The sequence below is a fragment of the Piliocolobus tephrosceles genome, chromosome 21 (assembly GCF_002776525.5).
Source record: "Piliocolobus tephrosceles isolate RC106 chromosome 21, ASM277652v3, whole genome shotgun sequence".
Classification (NCBI taxonomy): Eukaryota; Metazoa; Chordata; class Mammalia; order Primates; family Cercopithecidae; genus Piliocolobus; species Piliocolobus tephrosceles.
The window spans coordinates 15956588-15977743 of record NC_045454.1 but is presented as its reverse complement, the minus strand read 5'-3'; the positions used below and the strand labels follow the sequence as shown (position 1 = coordinate 15977743).

Sequence of the window (21156 nt, the reverse complement as noted above, 5' to 3'; positions counted from 1 at the left end):
CAAAAAAAAAAAAAAAAAAAAAACCTAATAGTATTTATGAGAGCTTGTTCTCTGCCAGTCACTGTGCTCAAGCTTTAAGTAAAGTGTCTCCTTTAGTACCACAACACAAACCACCTGGAGGATGGGTGGGTCCTGTGTCCCTCCTGAGGAGGAACAGTGTTAGGATGCAAGCCCCTGTCTGACAGCTCTGGATGCTGGTCCCAAGCCAACAAGACTGAGGGTGAGTGTCCCATGTCTGGTGCACAGCTTCTTTGGGCATCTCTATGTTTAGGAGTGTGTGCCTTACTCTTAAAAAGCAAGGTAACGGGCCAGGTATGGTGGTTCATGCCTGTAATCCCAGCACTTTGGGAGACCAAGGCAGGAAGATCATGAGGTCAGGAGATCGAGACCGTCCTGGCTAACATGGTGAAACCCCATCTCTACTAAAACTACAAAAAAAAAAAAAAAAAATCAGCCGGGCGTGGTGGCTGGTGCCTGTAGTCCCAGCTACTCAGGAGGCTGAGGCAGGAGAATGATGTGAACCCGGGAGGCGGAACTTGCAGTGAGCCTAGATCATGCCACTGCACTCCAGCCTGGGCAACAGAGCAAGACTCAGTCTCCAAAAAAAAAAAGGCAAGATAACAGGAAAAGCTATCCTGCTTTCCCCAGTCCTGGGTACTGTAGTTCAAATGGGAGAACAGCTCTCTGCCCAGAGCCCCAGGGCACAGCCAACCAACTACAGGCCCAGAGGGATGGCAGCAGCTGCTGGGCATTTGAGCTGGTCTGAAAGGGTGGAGGTTTCCAGTGATGTCACTCTCTGGCAGAAAGATTGTTGGGGGTGGCTTATACCAAGTGAGTCTGTCTATTGGTCCTGGTTATGGGCACTTATTACCAGGCAGTGGCGTAGGGAGTAGGCCCTGGAGTGAGGTGGGGATTTTAAAGTGAGCAGATGCCAGAGGTAGTGAGACAGCAGCAGGGCCGTGCTCTTGGCCCCCAGCAGAGCATGGTTGTATTGTCTCAGCTGAGGATTGGTTCCAGGATGAACCCCAATACCCAAGTCCACAGATGCTCATTCTTAATATAAAATGGTACAGTATTGGGGGCTGGAGGCCGGGTGCGGTGGCTCACGCCTATATTCCCAGCACTTTGGCAGGCTGAGGTGGGCGGATCACGAGTTCAGGAGATCGAGACCATCCTGGCTAACACGGTGAAATCCCGTCTCTACCAAAAATACAAAAAAATTAGCTAGGCATGGTGGCAGGCGCCAGCTACTCTGGAGGCTGAGGCAGGAGAATGGCGTGAACCCAGGAGGCGGAGCTTGCAGTGAGCCGAGATGGCAGCACTGCACTCCAGCCTGGGCAAGAGAGTGAGACTCCATCTCAAAAAAATGATATCGGGGCTGGCACAGTGACACACACCTGTAATCCCAGCACTTTGGTAGGCCAAGATGGGCAGATCACTTGACTCCAGGAGTTCAGCCAGAGCAACATAGCAGAACCGGGTCTCTTCAAAAATTAGCTGCGCATGGTGGCGGCGCTTATATTCCCGACTATTCAGGAGGTCAAAACTGCAGTGAGCTATTATCACTGCACTCCAGCCTGGGTGACAGAATGATGCCCTGTCTCAAAAAAGAAAAAAAAATGTATAATATTTGCATATATCCTATGTAGACGTTTTACTTTTGAGACAGAGTCTCACTCTGTCGCCCAGGCTGGAGTGCAGTGGCATGATCTTGGCTAACTGCAACCTTTGCCTCTCAGGTTCAAGTGATTCTCCTGCCTCGGCCTCCCATGTAGCTGGGGTTACAGGGGGTGTGCCACCACACCTGGCTAATTTTCTTGTAATTTCAGTAGAGATGGGGTTTCACCATGTTGGCCAGGCTGGTCTCGAATTCCTGACCTCAGGTGATTCTCCCACCTCAGCCTCCCAAAGTGCTGGGGTTACAGGCGTGAGCCACTGTGCCCGGCCTGATCTCATATATTTTAAATCATCTGTAGATTACTTATAGATTAATACAGGCCAGACATGGCACACACTTGTAGTCCCAGCTACTTAGGAGGCTGGGGCAAGAGGATTGCTTAAGCCCAGGAGTTTGAGGCTACAGTGAGCTATGATCACACCATAACACTCCAGCCTGAGTGACAGAATGAGGCCCTTTTTTTATTTAAGAAATAAAAAGCACTAATGCCATGTAAATAATTGTTACATTGTTTTTAATTGTAGTGTTTTTCCCCTGAATATTTTTGATCCACCCTTGGTTGAGTCTGTGGATATGCAGGGCTGGCCATATCTGGACCTGATCTCAGGGCAGGAGGGGGCTGGGAACAAGCGGTGTGCAAGAACCGGTTCTGGGCAGGAGCAGCCCACCCCACACAGAATACTGCCTGGCACTTGGCAATTATGGAAGAACCCCCAATTCCCCCCACTTGATCTTTAGAACTAGAGGACAGAAGTCACTTGAGCAGACTCAGACCAACTTGCTGATCTCTGGGTCCCAGGAACAAACCAGACTGCTCTGAGCTCCAGACCTAGGCAGGACCATGTGATGGCTGAAATCTGGATGCTTCCTGCATGTGGGCCCCAGTGCCATCACAGTGGCAGGACAGGGCAGTGCCTCCAGAGCTGTGGGACATGGAACCAGTGAGTACCCTCTGGCACCTTGGTTTCCGTCTTTAAAGGAGAGAGAGTAGCACTTGACACACCCGTTGAGTCCTCACAGTAACCTCCTGGCCCTCAGGTAAAGCGGGGTGGAGAGATTGAAAAGCACTTGGCACGGGGCCTGGCAAATGTGTGCTCCAGTTAGTAGAAGCTTGCAAGCGTTTCTGGGGAGGCTGGTGTCTCAACTGGATTTTACAGAGCTTTTTTTTCAGGCAAGGAGGCAGGCTGGGGTGGACCAGGGACTTGCCCAAGCCAGCCTTCCCTCTGTCCGCAGAGGGGCTGGTACACATTCCAGGCTGGGGGTATCCACTGTATGGAGTGTCTGCCCTGCCCTTGTTCTCCTGAGCTCTCCAGACTGAGGTGGCCCAGAGAGTGGCCATAGATCCCTTCACTCCTGCTTCTCTGGGGTCCATGGAGATGGTCACAGCTAGGCTCCACCCCTACATAACCTCAGGTTCAATTCAATAGCAGTGCTGCTGGGACAGTAACCACTAAAGAAGTTGGTCCTGGAGATGGTGGGAGTGCCCACCCAGGGTGCAGGGCTGCTTCTCAAGGAAGAGCTAGCTGGGGGGTGGGTGAGGAGAGGGAGCTGTCAGTTTCTGAGTGTTAGTGTGTGTTTTCAGTTTCCCTTCTTATAAAACAGAATTAGCTGTTTATACACAAGGAATTGTTTACTTGAGACCTTGATCAAGACCCTTAACTCAGATCTGTCTCTCACACTACCCTCAGCTTCCACAGCGCGGCACCTGTACCTCCGGGGTGGCGCTGGGGTTGGCTCCATGACCAAGATCTATGGGGGACGTCAGAGAAACGGCGTCATGCCCAGCCACTTCAGCCGAGGCTCCAAGAGTGTGGCTCGCCGGGTCCTCCAAGCCCTGGAGGGGCTGAAAATGGTGGAAAAGGACCAAGATGGGTAAGCAGGGTGAGGAGGGCTACATTGATGGAGCAGCCTTGGGGCCCGGTCACCACTTTCCCAACGAATGGTCCCGCATAGTCTGCCCAGCCCCTCAGGCCTCTCCTATCAGAGGCTGGCAGCAGGGGATTCTGCAGAAAAGCGAACAGCGAGGGGCCTCACCCCGACCTCTCTGGCTGACTAGCCGAGGCTCCAGGAAGGTAATTTAGCGACTGTCTGCTTTCATTAGCCTGCTCGTTAACTTTTCCCAATTGATTTTTCGGGGCTTTTGATCTAATGCTTGCACAAACGACACCCCGTCAGCTCCCAGGGGGGCTCCCACTACTGCCCCCACCCCATTAGAATGCACCTGACTAGGGCCCTCACCGAGACTTGGCTGGCGGCAGGTGGCTTCTTGAGAAGCCTGGCTCACAACCAGGAGGGTGAGGGCGGAAAACAGGACCTGTGCTCACGGGGGCCTGCATGACCCTTCCCTCCCCACAGGGGCCGCAAACTGACACCTCAGGGACAGAGAGATCTGGACAGAATCGCCGGACAGGTGAGGCCTACGTTTGGGGCGGGGTGTGGGTCCCTTAGTCACGGCCCAAGCATTTCCAAAGCCCATGCTTTGTCAGACAGACTCCTCCGGAGGGCACTGCCCAAAGACAGGAGAAAGGAGAGTTCTGACTTTCCTGCTGCTGCTGCTGCTGAGAACTTGGCAGCAGGCTTGCTGCGGTGTCTCACCCTGTAATCCCAGCACTTTGGGAGGCCGAGGCAGGTGAATTATCTGAGGTCAGGAGTTCAAGACCATTCTGACCAACATGGAGAAACCCCGTCTCTAATAAAAATACAAAATTAGCCGGGCATAGACACACGTCTGTAATCCCAGCTACTTGGGAGGCTGAGGCACAAGAATCGCTTGAACCCAGGAGGCGGAGGTTGCGATGAGCCAAGATCACGCCATTGCTCCCCAGCCTGGGCAACAAGAGTGAAACTCCATCTCAAAAAAAAAAAGAAGAAGAAAAAGAAACTCGGAGGGAACTGCAGCCCAGGTGCCACTGGGCATAGCTGTACCCGCAGATGACTCCCCCTTCCCGGGTCGACCTGCCCTGTTTCCCCTCAGTCTTCATGCATACTGAGCATCACATGGGCTGCTTGGGAGAGGTGGAGATAGTGGGGCAGGTTCAGAACCCAGGTCTCCATTCAGATCCTGGCTGGCTGACACCCTGGGGCAGAGCGGCCACACCCCGGTGCCACAGTCTCCTGTCTTGGCCTCCCTGCGGCCAAAATCTACCCTTGGCCACCTCAGGCATGGTAGTGAGGAGTCAGCGAGCTATAGTACAGCAGGAGTACCCAGAGCCTGGCATGAGCTCAATTCTGTATCACTGACTCAGGCCTACTACGAGCCTTGGAGTATTTTAGTCAGTCAGGTGTCAGCTCTCTAGGAGTTGGGGGTGGCTTGGAAGGAGAAAGCTCTCCCAGTGGACTCCACTCCGCCACTCCCTTCTCTTTTGAGACAGAATCTTGCTCTGTCGCCCAGGCTGGAGTGTGGTGGCGTGATCTCAGCTCACTGCAACCTCTGCCACCCGGGTTCAAGCAGTTCTCCTGTCTCAGCTTCCCGAGTAGCTGGGACTACAGGCACACGCCACCACACCCAGCTAGTTTTTATATTTTTAGCATATTGGTCAGGCTGGTCTTGAACGCTAGACCTCAGGTGATCCACCTGCCTCAGCCTTCCAGAGTGCTGGGATTAAAGGTGTGAACCACTGTGCCCAGCCACTCCCTTGAGACCCAGTTTCTGTGTCTGTGAAATGGGGAAATACCCACAGTGAGAATTAGATGACATAGATGCATTTGAAACCACAAATCGGGGTGCCCACTTCTGGTGGGTAGTAGGTAGCTGTTACAGGAGTGCCCCAGCAGAGACCCCCTTGACTTTTATTCTTCCATCTTTTCCCACAGGTGGCAGCTGCCAACAAGAAGCATTAGAACAAACCATGCTGGGTTAATAAATTGCCTCATTCGTAATCCTGGTCTGGGTCTCTTTTTTGAGTCTCTTGCTCTATTGCCCAGGCTGGAATGCAGTGACGCCATCTCAGCTCACTGCAATCTCCGCTTTCTGGGTTCAAGTGATTCTCCTGCCTCAGCCTCCCAAAGTGCTGGGATTACAGGTGTGAGCCACTGCGCCTGGTCTGATTTGGGTCTTTTGATTGTTCTTCAGGGGCATGAGGAAGAGGCGCCTCCTCCCTTCCCTTGGGTGAGAGGGTGCAGGGTGATTGGGTGGCTTTGTACCTGGCAGCCAGTAGGGCCTTCCCAGGTCAAACAGTTCCCATCTGGGTGTGGAGGAAGGGCCCAGGGGCCCTTGTGGCTCACTCCCCCACATCCTGTCTTTGCAATTCTCAGAAAGTGAGAAATGAAAGGGTGGCTGTGTAAGCTGTGACCTCAGCTGGGCCTGGGCTGCAGAGGTGGCTTCCGCTGGAGTAAAGCAAGAGGGCCCAGGGTTCATGTTCTTCCCTGGAAGGTAGAAAAGGACAGACCACCAGGGACCCTCCACTGCAAACTGACCTGCGCTGTCTGCACACTAACTTTCCTAGACCTACACTGGCTGGATGTTCCTTCAGCCTTCACTCTGCATCTGAGCGGTCTTCTGGCCCGCTGAGAGTGGCAGTGGTAGGAAGCTGGTGGAGGCGGATCCCTGTGCATCAGTTGAGTTCCTAGGGCGGCCACATGCGGGCTGCGCAACCTTGGCAGTCCTGCACGCAAGTGGGATGTGGCCTCCGCCTGTGATTGGGCACCTGGTCAGGCTGGCAGATCCAAATGGTGCCCAGTGGGCAGCTGTCCAACTCCTGGGGGGGCAAGCCAGGAAAGAACCTCTTAGGGCCTGCTGTGACCAGATGTCCCTCCCAGTTGGGAAGACTAAACTGGTTTGGCCAATATCTCCCAGGATTCCCCTGTCCAAATTATTCCTGGGATCTGACCCATTTCCTGAAAAGGGCCGAGCCTGGGTTTTAAAGTTCAAACTACTTGAGTTTAAATCACAACTCTGCCCCTAATCCCATGTAAACCTGTGCACCTTACTCCCCCCTAAGCCTTCCTCTCGTGTGTAACCCTGCTAACTGCTGAGAGACTGGACAAGATGCTATGGAGAGCCTTGGCTCTGAGTAGCTCTGCTGCTGGACAACAGTCCCCAAATGTAAGGCATAAGAGTTTTAGAAGTATCGGCCAGGCAGTGGCTCACACCTGTAATCCCAGCACTTTGGGATGCTGAGACGGGCCGATCACCTGAGGCTGGGAGCTTGAGAACAGCCTGAACAACATGGAGAAACCCCGTCTCTACTAAAAATACAAAATTAGTTGGGCATGGTGGCGCGTGCCTATAATCCCAGTTACTCAGGAGGCCAAGGCAGGAGAATCGCTTGAACCCGGGAGGCGGAGGTGCGTTGAGCTGAGACCATGCAATTGCACCCCAGTCTGGGCAACAAGAGTGAAACTTGTCTCAAAATTAAAAAAAAAATACAAAAAATACAAAAAATAAATTAGCTGGGTATGGTGGTGCACGCCTGTAGTTCCGGCTACTCAAGAGGCTGAGGGCAGGAGAATCAATTGAATCTGGGAGGTGGGAGTTGCAGTGAGCAGAGATCAGGCCACTGCACTCCAGCCTGGGCAACAGTGAAACTCCATTTCAAAAAAAGAAACATGTTAAAAGCATCGTTGTTTACACTCAGCAACTCTTTGAAGTAAGTGCCTAAAAGTGCTTTGGAGGTAGGTAAAGTAAGCCATAGGCTGGGTAGCTTGCCACATGTCCCACAGCTACAGCCATCATTTGAACCCAAGCAACGCAGCTGCAGCCTGGACCTAGCCACTCCAGGGCTCTGTGCCTCAGAAAAGAGGCCCAAAGGGTTGCACTGTAGCTGCAGGCGAGTCACTCCCTTTTCTGGGCTCTAGTTTCCTCTTTTGACCATTAAGGATGAAAACATTTCTCAGAATTGACATGAGAACTCAATGCCAAGCGTCCGATTTGCGCAGCAGCGGGCACTGTGCATCCCAGGTAGGTAGCAGGGTGAAAGTGTCCGGAGCAGGCCTGCAATCCCACAGCCGCACCGCTCCAACCACTGGGGGGCAGTCGAGGGCCTATAAAGAGGCTCAGCCACCTAAGGCTCTTGAAGGTGAATTCCTAGGGCTTCCAGGTCTGGAGTCAGGCTTATTCCTGCGAGGGGATGGTAACGGGGAATTGAAGTGCAGAGGGTCTAGTGACCCCAGCAGAACACCTGGGGTCCTGGTCCCCAGGGCTACAGAACTGTCCTAGATACTGTGCCAAATGCACTGCAGAGTATTCTTACAGTCTTACCAAGTGGGGGGTTTGTACCCACGTTACAGGAGAAGAAACTGAGTTTCAGATGATCAGTCAGTTGGCAGACTTGAGATGTAAAAGAATCCTGGAATCTTGAGGCCCAGGCTCTTCTGCGTGGGTGGCAATTGCACTTTTTTAAAATTCTGCACTCTAGGAGGCCGAGGTGGGCAGATTATTTGTCAAGAGTTCGAGACCTTGGCCTGGAGCGGTGGCTCACAACTGCAATCCCAACACTTGGAGAGGCCGAGGCAGGTGGATCACCTGAGGTCAGAAGTTCAAGACCAGCCTGGCCAACATGGTGAAACCCCGTCTCTACTAAAAAATACAAAAATTAGCCGGGTGTAGTGGCAGGTGCCTGTAATCCCAGCTACTTCGGAGGGTGAGGCAGGAGAATCGCTTGAATACAGGAGGCGGAGATCACAGAGAGATTGCACCATCACACTCCAGTCTGGACGACAAGAGTGAAACACCATCTCAAAAAAAAAGAATTCGAGACCAGCCTGGCCAACATGGTGAAACCGTGTGTCTATTAAAAATACAAAAAAAAAAAAAAAAAAAAATTGGCTGGGCATGGTGGTGCACACCTGTAATCCCAGCTACTTGGGAGGCTGAGACAGGAGAACAGCTTGAACCCAGGAGGCGGAAGTTGCAGTGAGCCAAGATTGCACCGCCACTGTACTTCAGCCTGGGCAACAGAGCAAGACTCCATCTCAAAAAAAAAAACTGAAATACTTCAGGCATGCAAGTATTCAGCATTCAGTATTCATAAGGTAACAAAAACCTATGAAGCACCACCCAGTTTAAGTAACACGGGCAGGGCAGAGTGCAGTGCCTATAATCTCAGCAATTTGGGAGGCCAAGCCGGGAGAATCACTTGAGGTTAGGAGTTCCAGGCCAACCTGGGCAACACAGACCCCATCTTTACAAAAAATTTAAAAAATAGTCTGGGCGCAGTGGATCATGCCCGTAATCCCAGCACTTTGGGAGGCCGAGGTGAGCGGATCATGAGATCAGGAGATTGAGACCATCCTGGCTAACACAGTGAAACCCCGTCTCTACTAAAAATACAAAAATCAGCCGAGCGTGGTGGCATGTGCCTGTAGTCCCAGCTACTCAGGAGGCTGAGGCAGGAGAATCGCTTGAACCCGGGAGGCGGAGGTTGTAGTGAGCCAAGATCGCACCATCGCACTCTAGCCTGGGCAACAGAGCGAGACTCTTGTCTCAAAAAAAAAAAAAAGTGGCCAGCCACAGTGGCTCCCACCTGTAATCCCAGCACTTTGGGAGGCTGAGGTGGATGGATTACCTGAGGTCAGGAATTCGAGACCAGCCTGCCCAACATGGTGAAACCCGGTCTCTACAAAATTTAGCCAGGCGTGGTAGTGGCCGCCTGTAATCCCAGCTACTCAGGCTGAGGCAGAATCGCTTGAACCCGGGAGGTGGAGGTTGCGGTGAACCAAGATCACACCACTGCACTTTACCCTGGGTGACAGAGTGAGACTCCGTCTCAAAAAAAGAAAAAAAAAGTAACACAGGAAATAAAACCAAGACAAGATGAGCTCTCTGTGTGTTCCTCCCCAGACTCAACCCTGGCGTCCCCCAGAGGTAACCCCTCCCAGGAACTGGGCGTTTGCCACTCCCCTGCACGGGTCTACACCTCTACTACAAACGTGTGTCCCTAAGCAGCGCATGCCTTTTGAAAACAAGTCAACTGTATCATACTACAATATTTTTTCTGATGTTTGTGCTGTTTCTGAAACAGCCTTATGATACCTTCCCCTATTCTGTAGCATTCTGTTGGCTCACTTTGCCACAGTGTATGCACCCATTCTCCCATGAATGGACTTTTCATTTGCTTCTCAATGTTTGCTACCAAAAATCTCCCTGCAACGAATTTATTTTATATATCCCTCGTATGTGTGTGTGAGGGTCCCCTAACTGCTCACAAATATCTCAGCAACTCCGCCCTCCCCCCTCAGACCTCATTTCCCTCCTACTAGACATGCTCAAAGGAAACTGGGAGCAACACAAAGACGACTTTGAATCTCTGTTCACCACCCTTAGACTGTATGACACCAGCAAGTGACAACCTCCCCTCTCTGGCCTCAGTTTCCCCCTCTGTAAAATGGGGGATGGCCTACCTTGCCCAGTCACGGCAGGTCAATATAAAACTTCTGGCTGTGCGCAGTGGCACATTCCTGTAATCCCAGTACTTTGGGAAGCCGAGGCAGGAGGATTGCTTGAGGCCAGGAGTTTAAGACCAGCCTGGGCAATATAGCAAGATCCCAGCTCTCTAAAAAAGAAAAAAAGAAGAAAAATATATGTTATTATTATTATTTGAGATGGAGTTTCCCTCTTGTCACCCAGGCTGGAGTGCAATAGTGTGATCTCAGCTCACTGCAACCTCCACCTCCTGGGTTCAACTGATTCTCCTGCCTCAGCCTCCTGAGTAGCTAGGATAACAAGCATGTGCCACTACATCCAGCTAATTTTTGTATTTTTAATAGAGATGGGGTTTCACCATGTTGGCCAGGCTGGTCTCAAACTCTTGACTTCAGGTGATTCTCCCACCTCAGCCTCCCAAAGTGACTCTTGCTCCTGCCTGCCTCCGTGAGGCTGTGGATGCCCCTTCTCCTTCGCTGGGCTCCCTCCAGCCCCACATTGGCCCAGCTTAGCACAGATACGATTTATATAGGCATCTTCCCTGGCTCCCCTACCCTCTGCCTCCTCTTCCCTTTCCCTGAGCCCCCTTCCCTCTGCCTGTGCCCTCTCTGCAGCCTCCACATCTCTCCCCACCTCCCGCCACCATACCTGGCCTGAGCATGAGCCACCATACCTGACCTGTTTTTTTAACAAAGAATTCCAATAAAGAGCTGATCGTGGTGCCCACCTAGTCACACGGGTACTCAGCCACAGGTCAGCCTGCCTTTCTTCATGAGCATTTATAGTGACTAACATTTACTGAGCGCCTACTATGGGCCATTTCTGTGCATGCAACAACCCCTTTAAGTCCTTGTTTCTAATCAAGAAGCAAGGAAATGGGGTCAGGGAAGGGACAAGGTTTCCCCAAGTCCAGGCAGGGGCAGAGGTCAAGCTCAGAACCATCACTTGCCCACGGCACATGCCCAGGACTCAGGTTCCCTAGGCTTCCTTCCAAAGGCTCAGCAGTGACGAGCCAGCCCTTGAACCAGCCTCTTCCCCCACCCAAGCAGCCAACTCTCAGGGGAATTGTGGCCACCACAGGTGCAGGGAGCAGTTCCTCTCCACTCACAGCCTGAAGCATACCCGGCAGGGGCTGTCCCCAGGCCCAACAAGCAAAGGGCCCAGCAGCGAGGGCCACTGGAGCCCATCTCCGGGGGGCTGGGCAGGAAGTAGGGTGGGGTTTGGGGTAGGGATCTGGTACCCTGGGACTGCTGCAACTCAAACTAACCAACCCACTGGGAGAAGATGCCTGGGGGTCCAGGAGTCCTCCAAGCTCTGCCTGCCGCCATCTTCCTCTTCCTGCTGTCTGCTGCCTACCTGGGTATGTGGCCAAAGGGCAGGAACTGGCGGGAGGTGGGGGGAGATGTGGAGGCTGCAGAGAGGGCACAGGCAGAGGGAAGGGGGCTCAGGGAAAGGGAAGAGGAGGCAGAGGGTAGGGGAGCCAGGGAAGATGCCTATATAAATCGTATCTGTGCCAAGCTGGGCCAATGTGGGGCTGGAGGGAGCCCAGTGAAGGAGAAGGGGCGTCCACAGCCTCACGGAGGCAGGCAGGAGCAAGAGTCACCTCCCCCACCTCCTGCTCCCCACAGGCCAAAATAAGGAACTAAAGTTGCTCTTGACTGAGCACCAGGGCTGGGGGCAGGAAGGGGACTTGAGGGTAGCAGCATTCAGTGTCTGTCAAGGGGAGAAAAAGCTTTATCTGCCTTAAACCTCAGGTGCCTCTCTGTGTTGGGAGTCCCTTCTGAGCACTGGGGGAACAGGTGTCTCGTGGACTCCCCCTCACCTGCTCAAGGACAGCTGGCAGGGGCTGTGGCCACACTAACCCAGGAGTTCAGAGAAAAAGGTTCCCTACCCAAGGGGACACTGGGAGCAAGGATTAGAGTTCACGTCTGAGTCTTTTTTTTTTTTTTTTTTTTTTTGAGATGGAGTCTGGCTCTGTAGCCCAGGCTGGAGTGCAGTGGCTGGATCTCAGCTCACTGCAAGCTCCGCCCCGGGTTCACGCCATTCTCCTGCCTCAGTCTCCTGAGTAGCTGGGACTACAGGCGCCTGCCACCTCGCCTGGCTAGTTTTTTGTATTTTTTAGTAGAGATGGTGTTTCACCGTGTTAGCCAGGATGGTCTCGATCTCCTGACCTCGTGATCCGCCCGTCTCGGCCTCCCAAAGTGCTGGGATTACAGGCTTGAGCCACCGCGCCCGGCCCACGTCTGAGTCTTAAGCCCATGATGATGAGGGTGCTCGGCCCCTCTCCCCACCTCTTCCTCCTTCTCTCTTCCTCACTCCCCTCCTCCGCCTGCCTCCAGAAGAGGGGGCCGGCCATGTGGGAGGCCTGGCTGAGAGCTCGGACTTCCCAGAGGAGCCCAGATTGGACACTGCAGCCAGCCTGAGCAGCCCGGTCTCACTCAGAGACACCCCCAGTCTCCACCCTGCTCTGAACCCTTTCACTCACCAGCAATCCACCCCAAGGACTGAACTCACCCCTGACCCCTAGGTTGACACATACAACTTACAGAGAATGAGGGCCGGGCACAGGGTCACAGGCCAGGGCAAGCCACAGACTGGCTCCTCATCCCAGGCAGGGAGAGGCCAGGGAGCCAGGAGTTTGAACCCAGTGCCGCTCCTGACTGCCTGGTGATGCTGGCAAACCGCCAGCCCTCCCAGGGCCTCAGCCATCCCTCCTGTAAAATGGGGCTAAGGAGATAACCTACTTCTAGGGTTCTGTGAATGATTACACAAGAAAAAGCGCCAGGTGCAGGGCCTGGCTGAGGCTGGGGTGCAAAAATGGACCGGGAAGGCTGCGGGAGGAGGGGACGCCTGCACTGCTTCTGGAAGGAGCTGTCTGGACAGCAGTCCTCCAGTGCCTCGAACAAACATCCAAAATCCAGAGAGTTCACAGGGCCCAGAGCACAGAGTGGGTATGCGGGAGGGGGGCAAGAGATGGCGCTGCAGAGGTGAGAAGGGCCTCCCAGGGGTCTCACCATCCCAGGGAGTCTCATTCTCCTCCCAGAGGATGTCCTCACCCACCCCAACCAGTTCTGTCCTCTCTCCTGCCCCAGGGGCCTCTTCACTTTCCTGCATCTCCCTCTCCCCAGGATGTATCAGCCCCTGTCAGGGACTGTCGCTCTCCCTCCCCACCCAGGAGAGTTCTCACCCTCCTCCCCTCCCCACCCAGAGTAGTCCTCGCCCTCCTCCCCTCCCCACCCAGGACAGTCCTCACTCTCTTCCCAGGAGTGCTGGAGCTGCAGGGACCAGGGCTGGGGACGTGTGTCGCCATCCCTAGTCCCTGACCCACCCACCCTGCCTCTCCACAGGCCCTGGGTGCCAGGCCCTGTGGGTGGATGGGGGCCCAACATCATTGATGGTGAGCCTGGGGGAAGAGGCCCACTTCCAATGCCTGCACAATGGCAGCAACGCCAACATCACCTGGTGGCGCGTCCTCCACGGCAACCACACGTTGCCCCCTCAGTTCGTGGGCGTGGGCCAGGGCTACAATGGTACGCTGACCATCCAGAACGTGAGCAAGAGCCACGGGGGCATATACCTGTGCCGGGTCCAGGAGGGCAATGAGCCATACCAGCAGTCCTGTGGCACCTACCTCCGTGTGCGCAGTGAGTGGCCCAGCCCTGGCCCCTACTCCCACTTTCCCGCTGGGGACACTCGGTTTCTCTTTGAAGTGGGGATAGAGCCAGTACCTTCATTGTGGGTTTCAAACCGGCTTGGACAGAGGGACTGACGTTCTCCTCCGCAGAGTCGGGGCTCTGAGGGGTCTGGGGCCTTGCAGGGGGTGGCGGGTCCAGGAGGCTAGGGAGAACAGGAGGTGCCAGGGCTCTGAGCCACACCACCTCCTTGCAGATCCGCCCCCCAGGCCCTTCCTGGACATGGGGGAGGGCACCAAGAACCGAATCATCACAGCCGAGGGGATCATCCTCCTGTTCTGCGCGGTGGTGCCTGGGACGCTGCTGCTGTTCAGGGTGAGCCTCCTCGGACCCCCGAGTCAGCCGGGCGAGGGCCTGGACTGAGGGACCCCCTGATGCCCAGGTAGCCCTCTAGAGCCTGAGGTTCCCGCCCAAAACTTGGGAGAATGAAAGCACCCACCACACAGGGGCTGTGGAAGTTAAATGAATGAATATAAAGAAGGGACCTGGGCCGGGCGCGGTGGCTCAAGCCTGTAATCCCAGCACTTTGGGAGGCCAAGACGGGTGGATCACGAGGTCAGGAGATCGAGACCATCCTGGCTAACATGGTGAAACCCCATCTCTACTAAAAAATACAAAAAACTAGCTGGGCGAGGTGGCGGGCGCCTGTAGTCCCAGCTACTCGGGAGGCTGAGGCAGGAGAATGGCGTAAGCTCAGGAGGCGGAGCTTGCAGTGAGCTGAGATCCAGCCACTGCACTCCAGCCTGGGCAACAGAGCCAGACTCCGTCTCAAAAAAAAAAAGAAGGGACCTGAACTGGCGCTGGGCCCAGGGGGTGTCTTCAATTTGGTTACCCCTTCTGGGCTGTCCTCACGTCCACCTCCCCGCAAAAAGAGTCTCATTCTTCCCCCTAAGAGTGTCCTCACTCTCCTCCTGCCCTCACCCAGGAGTGTGGTTACCCTCCAGGTATAGCCAAGACCAGGGAAGGTGGGGCCTGGGGGGTCCTCCCAGAATCTGTGATCTATACCGGCCTCTCCTTAGGCCCCACAGAAAGTGTGACTGTTATTGTTATTATTCATGGCAAATAGTAAGGGAGTGGAGAGTCAAGAAGATGCTAACTTGGGAGGCCGAGGCAAGAGGATCACCTGAGGCCACAAGTTTGAGACCAGTCTGGTCAACACAGCAAGACCCTATCTCTACCAAAAAAAAAAAAAAGTCTTAAAAAAAAATTAGCCAGGCATGGCTAACCTCTAGTCCCAGCTACTCAGGGGACTGAGGTGGGAGGATCGCTTGAACTTAGGAGTTCAAGGCTGCAGTGAAATATGATGTTGCCACAGCACTCCAGCCTGGGCAACTGAGGGAGAAGAAAGAAAGAGAGAAAGAGAGAGGGAGGAAGGGATGGAGGGAAGGAAGGAAGGAAGGGAAGGAATGTAAGGAAGGGAAGGAAAGAAGGGAAAGGAAAGGGAAGGGAATGAGAATGGAAGGGAGAAAGAAAAAGAGGAAAGAAAAGAAAGAGACAGCGAAAGAAAGAGGAAGGAAGGAAGGAAGGAAGGAAGGAAGGAAGGAAGGAAGGAAGGAAGGACGGACACTGGTTATAGACTCAGAGAGAACTGCTACCAGTATGTGGCCTTGGGAACATCTCTTACCCTTTCTGGAAAAGCACTTCCTGGCATCCAGGAGGGTCCGAAAGATATTCACCTCCCCCCGCTCACTGAGGCACCCACCCCACACACCCCCACAGAAACGATGGCAGAATGAGAAGCTCGGGTTGGATGCCGGGGATGAATATGAAGATGAAAACCTTTATGAAGTGAGTGAAGGGTGGCAACGGGGTGGGGCAGTTGTGTTAGGGGTGGGGGCATTCCCTCTGGGGTGGCTGGGGACAGGGACCCCAGGTGTCAGGGTGCTGATGTTCGCTGCCTTGTTTCCACCCCAGGGCCTGAACCTGGACGACTGCTCCATGTATGAGGACATCTCCCGGGGCCTCCAGGGCACCTACCAGGATGTGGGCAGCCTCAACATAGGAGATGTCCAGCTGGAGAAGCCATGACACCCCTACTCCTGCCAGGCTGCCCCCGCCTGCTGTGGACCCAGCTCCAGTGTCTCAGTTCACTACCCTGGGACATTCTGCCTTCAGCCCTTCTGGGGGCTTCCTTAGTCATCTTCCCTCAGTGGGGAGTGGGGGGTAATCTCACTCTTCTCCAGGCCAGGCCTCCTTGGACTCCCCAGGGGGTGTCCCACTCTTCTTCCCTCTAAACTGCCCCATCTCCTAACCTAACCCCCCCTGCTGCCTTTCCCAGGCTCCCCTCACCCAAGCGGGTAATGAGCCCTTAATCACTGCCTCCAGGTGAGCTGATTGTAGCAGCTCCCCTGTCACCCCCTCCTCCATGATCTGTCAGTGTCACCCCCTCCTCCATGATCTATCAGGACCACCTAGTAATAATAAATTCTTCCCAACTGCAGACCTTCGCAGGAGTCGTGGATCTTATGGGAACTGCCTCTCCCACCTGCCCCTCAGACCCAGGAGTCCCAGCCCAAACCACCCCCTACCCACTCCCTACACCTGAAACCAGGTAGCCAGTCTGGGCTGCCCTCCTGGGAGAACAGGATGTCTCTTGGGAAGGTCCCTAGCCCAGCTGAAGGACCGGTTTGGCCCTCTTTGCAAGGCCTCACCCTAGGGTCATGTCCTTAAGCAAGAAGGGGACAAGATCAAGATAGGTGTGACTACCAAATTATTTATGCTTTTTTTTTGAGACAGAGTCTCACTCTGTCACCCAGGTTGATGTGCTCACTGCAACCTCCACCTCCTGGGTTCAAGCGATTCTCCTGCCTCAGCCTCCCAAGTAGCTGGGATTATAGGCACCTGCCACCATGCCCAGCTAATTTTTGTATTTTTAGTAGAGGTGGGGTTTCACCATGTTGGCCAGGCAGGTCTTGAACTCCTGACCTCAGGTTATCTGCCCGCCTTGGCCTCCCAAAGTGCTGGGATTACAGGCCTGTGAGCCACTGCGCCTGGCCGCTTTTTTTTTTTTGAGACAGAATCTGACTCTGTCACCCAGGCTGGAGTGCAGTGGCGCAATCTCAGCCCACTTCAACCTCCACCTCTCAAGCTCAAGCGATTCTTGTACCTCAGGCTCCTGAGTAGCTGGGATGACAGGCATGTGCCACCACGCCCAGCTAATTTTTGTTTTAGTAGTGACGGGGTTTCACCATGTTGACCAGGCTGGTCTTGAACTCCTGACCTCAAGTGATCCACCATGCTTCGGTCTCCCAAAGTGCTGGGATTACAGGGGTGAGGCACTTTATGCATATTTAAGCCTTGGAAACACAGGGACTATCTTGTGGGGCTAGTACAGAATTCAGACTGCAGCCTTTTCCCGATGGGTTGACTTAGAGAAGGGGCATTTTGGAGGGTCTGTAGTCCTAACCTGGGGATAGCAGGGAGATCCAGGGGCAATGACAGAGAGGCACAGAGACACGGATTTCCTGAGAAAGGGAGAGGAGAGAGGTTGAGACCCAGTGATCGTGAAAGGGACGAGCAAGTGAAGGAAGAGAGGATGAGACCCTGGGAATCCGGCAGAGAGACAGGGACGTGGAGAGAGAGGGACAGAGACAGAGCGAGAAGGAAAGGAAGAAACACAAGGGAGAAGGGGCAACCGAAAATGGGCACAAAGAGGCCCAGGCACAGCTGGGGAAATGCCAGAGACTGAGACGGAGATGCAGAAAGATACAGAGAGACCCGGAGAGGGTAGAGAAGAGCTCTCGGGGAGAAAGTGATGGAGGGACAGAGAGGAGAGGTGGAGGCCAAGGAGGGAAAGATCCCAATAGAGAAAGACAGAGGGACAGAGAAGGGGACGCAGACGCAGGCGGGAGCATACCCACAGAGGCGAAGGAAGGGCGCAAGACCAAGAGAACCACAGACGCGGAAAGCCGGGGAGGTCGTGGCTCGGTGTGGGGCGCACGGGGAGCAGGGCTTGCCCCCCAGCACCTCCGGGGAGGTGACCCCAGCCAGGAGATGCGAGCCCCGCGGAGCCCGCGCCCGGCGGACGGACCGATGGACAAAGCCGGGGAGAGCCCGGGCGCGGCCGGGGTGGGGCCGGTGCCCGCGGGGACCCGGGCGCAGCGGGGAAAGGAGGGGCGGGCAAGCGGCGAGAAGGGGAAGGAAGCGGAGGTGCCGGGCGGGCGCGGGGCGCGGGCAGGAAGCGGGGAGGGGCGGCGGGGCGGGGGCCTCCGGAAAAACGCCCCGACTTCCTGCCCCGCCAGAGCCAGGAAGCGGGAGCCGGGACCCAGGGCCCGGGATTGCCGAGCCCGACCTCGGGCGCCCCGCCGGTCACCTCCGCGCGGACACCAGGTACTCGGTCCCCGGCCCCGCCCGGCTTCCTCCCCTCGGCTGCTGGGTGAAGTGGGGAGGAGGAGGGAGGGGCTGGGGCGCTGCCGCCAGCAGAGGGGCCTCCTCCGGACCCCACGGAGCCAGCGGCGCACCTCCTCGGGCCTCAGTTTTCCCATCTGTTAAAGGGAGCAAAGAGGGGAGAACTCACACTTGACGAGTACCCCGTAGGTGGGGACGAACGGTGCGAGGCCAGGGCCAAGGCCTCCCACCTGCTCAGTGGAGGACAGACGATCACTCCCATTGTACGGGTGGGGAAACCGAGGCCCGGGGAGCCAAACCGACTGGTCCCAGGGAACGCACATCATGAGACAGCGTGGAGTTGGGATTTGAACTCGCACGTGCTTTCCGCAAAGCGCCATCCTCCAACCTCCGCAAGCTTTAGGGCCACCTAAAAAAGAAAAACAACAATAACAACGAGGGCCGCTGTGAAGCTGAAAGTTGCAGAGTGCATTTGAAAGAGTTTTAGGAAAGCTCTTTTCTAGGTTATTAATTATACCGTGGGAGACAAGTGTAGGGAGAGAGCGGGAGGCCTTCTCCCATTGTACAGATGGGAAGACTGAGGCCTGCAGCGTAGTCATTACTTTTTGCAGATTACACTGCATGTCAGAGGGAAAGGTGTGCTGGAACTCAAGACTTTTGCTTTTCCAGTTCCAAAGGAGGGGGGGGGGGGTGGGGGCGGAGGGGATTGATGTACGAGCGTTGGAAATTCAGCGGGTCCCCTAAGTGGGGAGACTAATAGGACGGGGAGCCCCAGTCCGCGGTCGGAGTGCTCAGCGCCCGGGTGACTCGGAGATCTCGGATCAAACTCAGGAGGAGTTGCACCCATCTGCCTCTCCGGGCGTGGGGCGGGGCCCGGGGAGTGACGGGGGCAGTCGAGATACGGAAACGCCGGCCCTCCAATTCAGGCCAGAGCGGCCCTATCTGGCCTGCGTGGCGCAATGCAGCGCTAGAGCGGCCGGCGGGAGGAGTAGAGTCGCCGGGGCCGGAGCCCGGCAGGAGCCGGGCTAGAGCGGCTGGCAGGAGGAGTGGAGCTGGGCGCAAAGGTGGACTCGGCGGCTAGAGCGACGCGGCGGCAGGGGTGGGGAGAGTACGGAGCCGGCGCGCGGAGGCTTCGGTTCCGGTGGCGGTGGTGGCTTCTCTTTCCACCTGGAGCAGGTGAGGGACGCGGTCCCCAGCGGGCGCCAGACCCTGACTCTGCACGTCCTCCCCGGCATCCCTAGCCGTGCACACTGCCACGTCCCCCGTAGGATTTAGGGCCCTCGTAAGACCGGCCACGTCCATGTAAGATTTGGGGCTCGTGTAGACCAGCCACATTCCGTATAGATTACAAAGTCTTTCAGACCCTCCAGGTTCCTGCCAGCCCCCCATGGATAACTGGTTTCTCATAGACGTGGAGTCCTCATAGATAAGGAGCATCCCCTGGAATCCGGGGCTCTACAGATCATGGGTCTCGGGACCCACCACGCACCCCTATGGAATTCTGAGCCCCTTTTAATTTCCAGAGGTTCCACAGACTGGCAGCTGTCCCTATAGAATCATGATCCTGGATCCTTTAGACCCACTGTGTGTCAAATCGAATCTGGGGAGTTACACATTCCAATGACTCCTTTTAGGTTCTTTAAGGCTCCCAGAAGTTCTTGGAGACCCCGAGTCACCTGCTCAACACCTTATAGACCCCGAGCCCTGCATAGAACTCAAGCACCCATGTAGCCCCCCAACCCATGGACCTTCTAAACCAGCCCTAACCCCCCAGCGCCCAATGCACGTAGTGTTCCCTCTGCTGGACCCGCCATCCCCCAGCCCCAGGCCTATAGAGATCAGTTGCCTATAGAGATCCATCTATTCTCTGACAGCTTCACCTCTAATTCTCCAGCCTTTGTGGGACCCCCCCAACCCCGCCTCCTAAACAAGCAACACTCCTGGCCTCCATCATCTCCAGCCCCCAGGCCTCTGTGGAGCAGCCCTATCCAACTTGCACTCTTGGCTAGGCCATAGTGACCACATACCCGTGACTTTTCCAGGCATCCATAAGAAGACGTGATGTGTCTCAGAGCTTTGGTTCACATTTTAGTTTGTGAAGGGTAGGGTGGGGGCTCTCCATGCTCTGAAGCAATGCCCTCTGTTTTGTTTTATTTTGTCTTATTTATTTATGTATTTATTTATTGAGACGAAGTCTCACTTCTGTCACCAGGCTGGAGTGCAGTGGTGCGATCTCAGCTCACTGCAGTCTCCGCCTCCCGGATTCAAGCGGTTCTCCTGCCTCAGCCTCCCGAGTAGCTGGGACTACAGGCTTGTGCCACCATGCCCAGCTAATTTTTGTATTTTTAGTAGAGACAGGGTTTCACTGTGTTGGCCAGGATGGTGTTGATCTCTTGACTTAGTGATCCGCCTGCTTCGGTCTCCCAAAGTGCTGGGATTACAGGTGAGAGCCACCACGCCCGGCCTGTTTTATTTTAAGACAAAGTCTCACTCTGTCGCCCAGGCTGGAGGGCAGTGGCACAATCTTGGCTCACTGCAACGTCTGCCTCCTGGGCTCAAGCGATCTTCTCACCTTAGCCTCCTAAGTAGCTGGGACTACAGGCATGAGCCACCACACCTGGCTATCTTTTGTAGAGACAGGGTTTCACCATGTTAGCCAGACTGTTCTTGAACTCCTGAGCTCAAGTGATCCACCCGCCTTGGTCTTCCAAAGTGCTGGGATTACAGGTGTGAGCTACTGGGCCCACCAAATGCAGTTTATTTTAAATGCATAAACTCTGGCCGGGCGCGGTGGCTCAAGCCTGTAATCCCAGCACTTTGGGAGGCTGAGACGGGCGGATCACGAGGTCAGGAGATTGAGACCATCCTGGCTAACACGGTGAAACCCCGTCTCTACTAAAAAATACAAAAAACTAGCCGGGCGACGTGGCTGCGCCTGTAGTCCCAGCTACCCGGGAGGCTGAGGCAGGAGAATGGCATGAACCCGGGAGGCGGAGCTTGCAGTGAGCTGAGATCTGGCCACAGCACTCCAGCCTGGGTGACAGAGCAAGACTCCGTCTCAAAAAAAAAAAAAAAAA

General features: G+C 55.0%; 3 protein-coding genes across 10 annotated transcripts in view; all 3 read left to right on the top strand.

Annotated features, from left to right (window-relative positions):
- Window positions 1–5557, top strand: part of RPS19 (ribosomal protein S19) — an 11255-nt gene extending 5698 nt beyond the window's left edge. For 2 of the 4 annotated variants that reach the window (XM_023229356.2, XM_023229357.3), the window contains exons 4-7: window positions 2478–2619; window positions 3367–3550; window positions 4034–4088; window positions 5492–5557. In XM_023229356.2, the coding sequence (XP_023085124.2) occupies window positions 2478–2619; window positions 3367–3550; window positions 4034–4088; window positions 5492–5538 (428 nt within the window). In that variant the 3' untranslated portion in view covers window positions 5539–5557. The remainder of the gene's footprint in view (window positions 1–2477; window positions 2620–3366; window positions 3551–4033; window positions 4089–5491) is intronic. The other 2 variants (XM_023229358.2, XM_023229359.2) reach the window with 1 other exon arrangement.
- A 5546-nt stretch (window positions 5558–11103) lies between these two features.
- CD79A (CD79a molecule) lies at window positions 11104–16172 on the top strand. Its single transcript, XM_026447330.1, has 5 exons — window positions 11104–11400; window positions 13388–13684; window positions 13929–14047; window positions 15452–15520; window positions 15647–16172. The coding sequence occupies exons 1-5, from the start codon at window positions 11325–11327 to the stop codon at window positions 15758–15760; spliced, it is 675 nt and encodes a 224-aa protein (XP_026303115.1). The 5' UTR covers window positions 11104–11324; the 3' UTR covers window positions 15761–16172.
- Window positions 16173–17917: 1745 nt separating this feature from the next.
- The window catches only part of ARHGEF1 (Rho guanine nucleotide exchange factor 1), a 24817-nt gene continuing 21578 nt past the window's right edge, over window positions 17918–21156 (top strand). For 3 of the 5 annotated variants that reach the window (XM_026447327.2, XM_026447326.2, XM_026447325.2), the window contains exon 1: window positions 17918–18061. The gene's annotated coding sequence lies outside the window, so the exon portion shown is untranslated. Of the gene's footprint in view, window positions 18062–18809; window positions 19256–21156 lie in introns of those variants that run through there. The other 2 variants (XM_026447329.2, XM_026447328.2) reach the window with 2 other exon arrangements.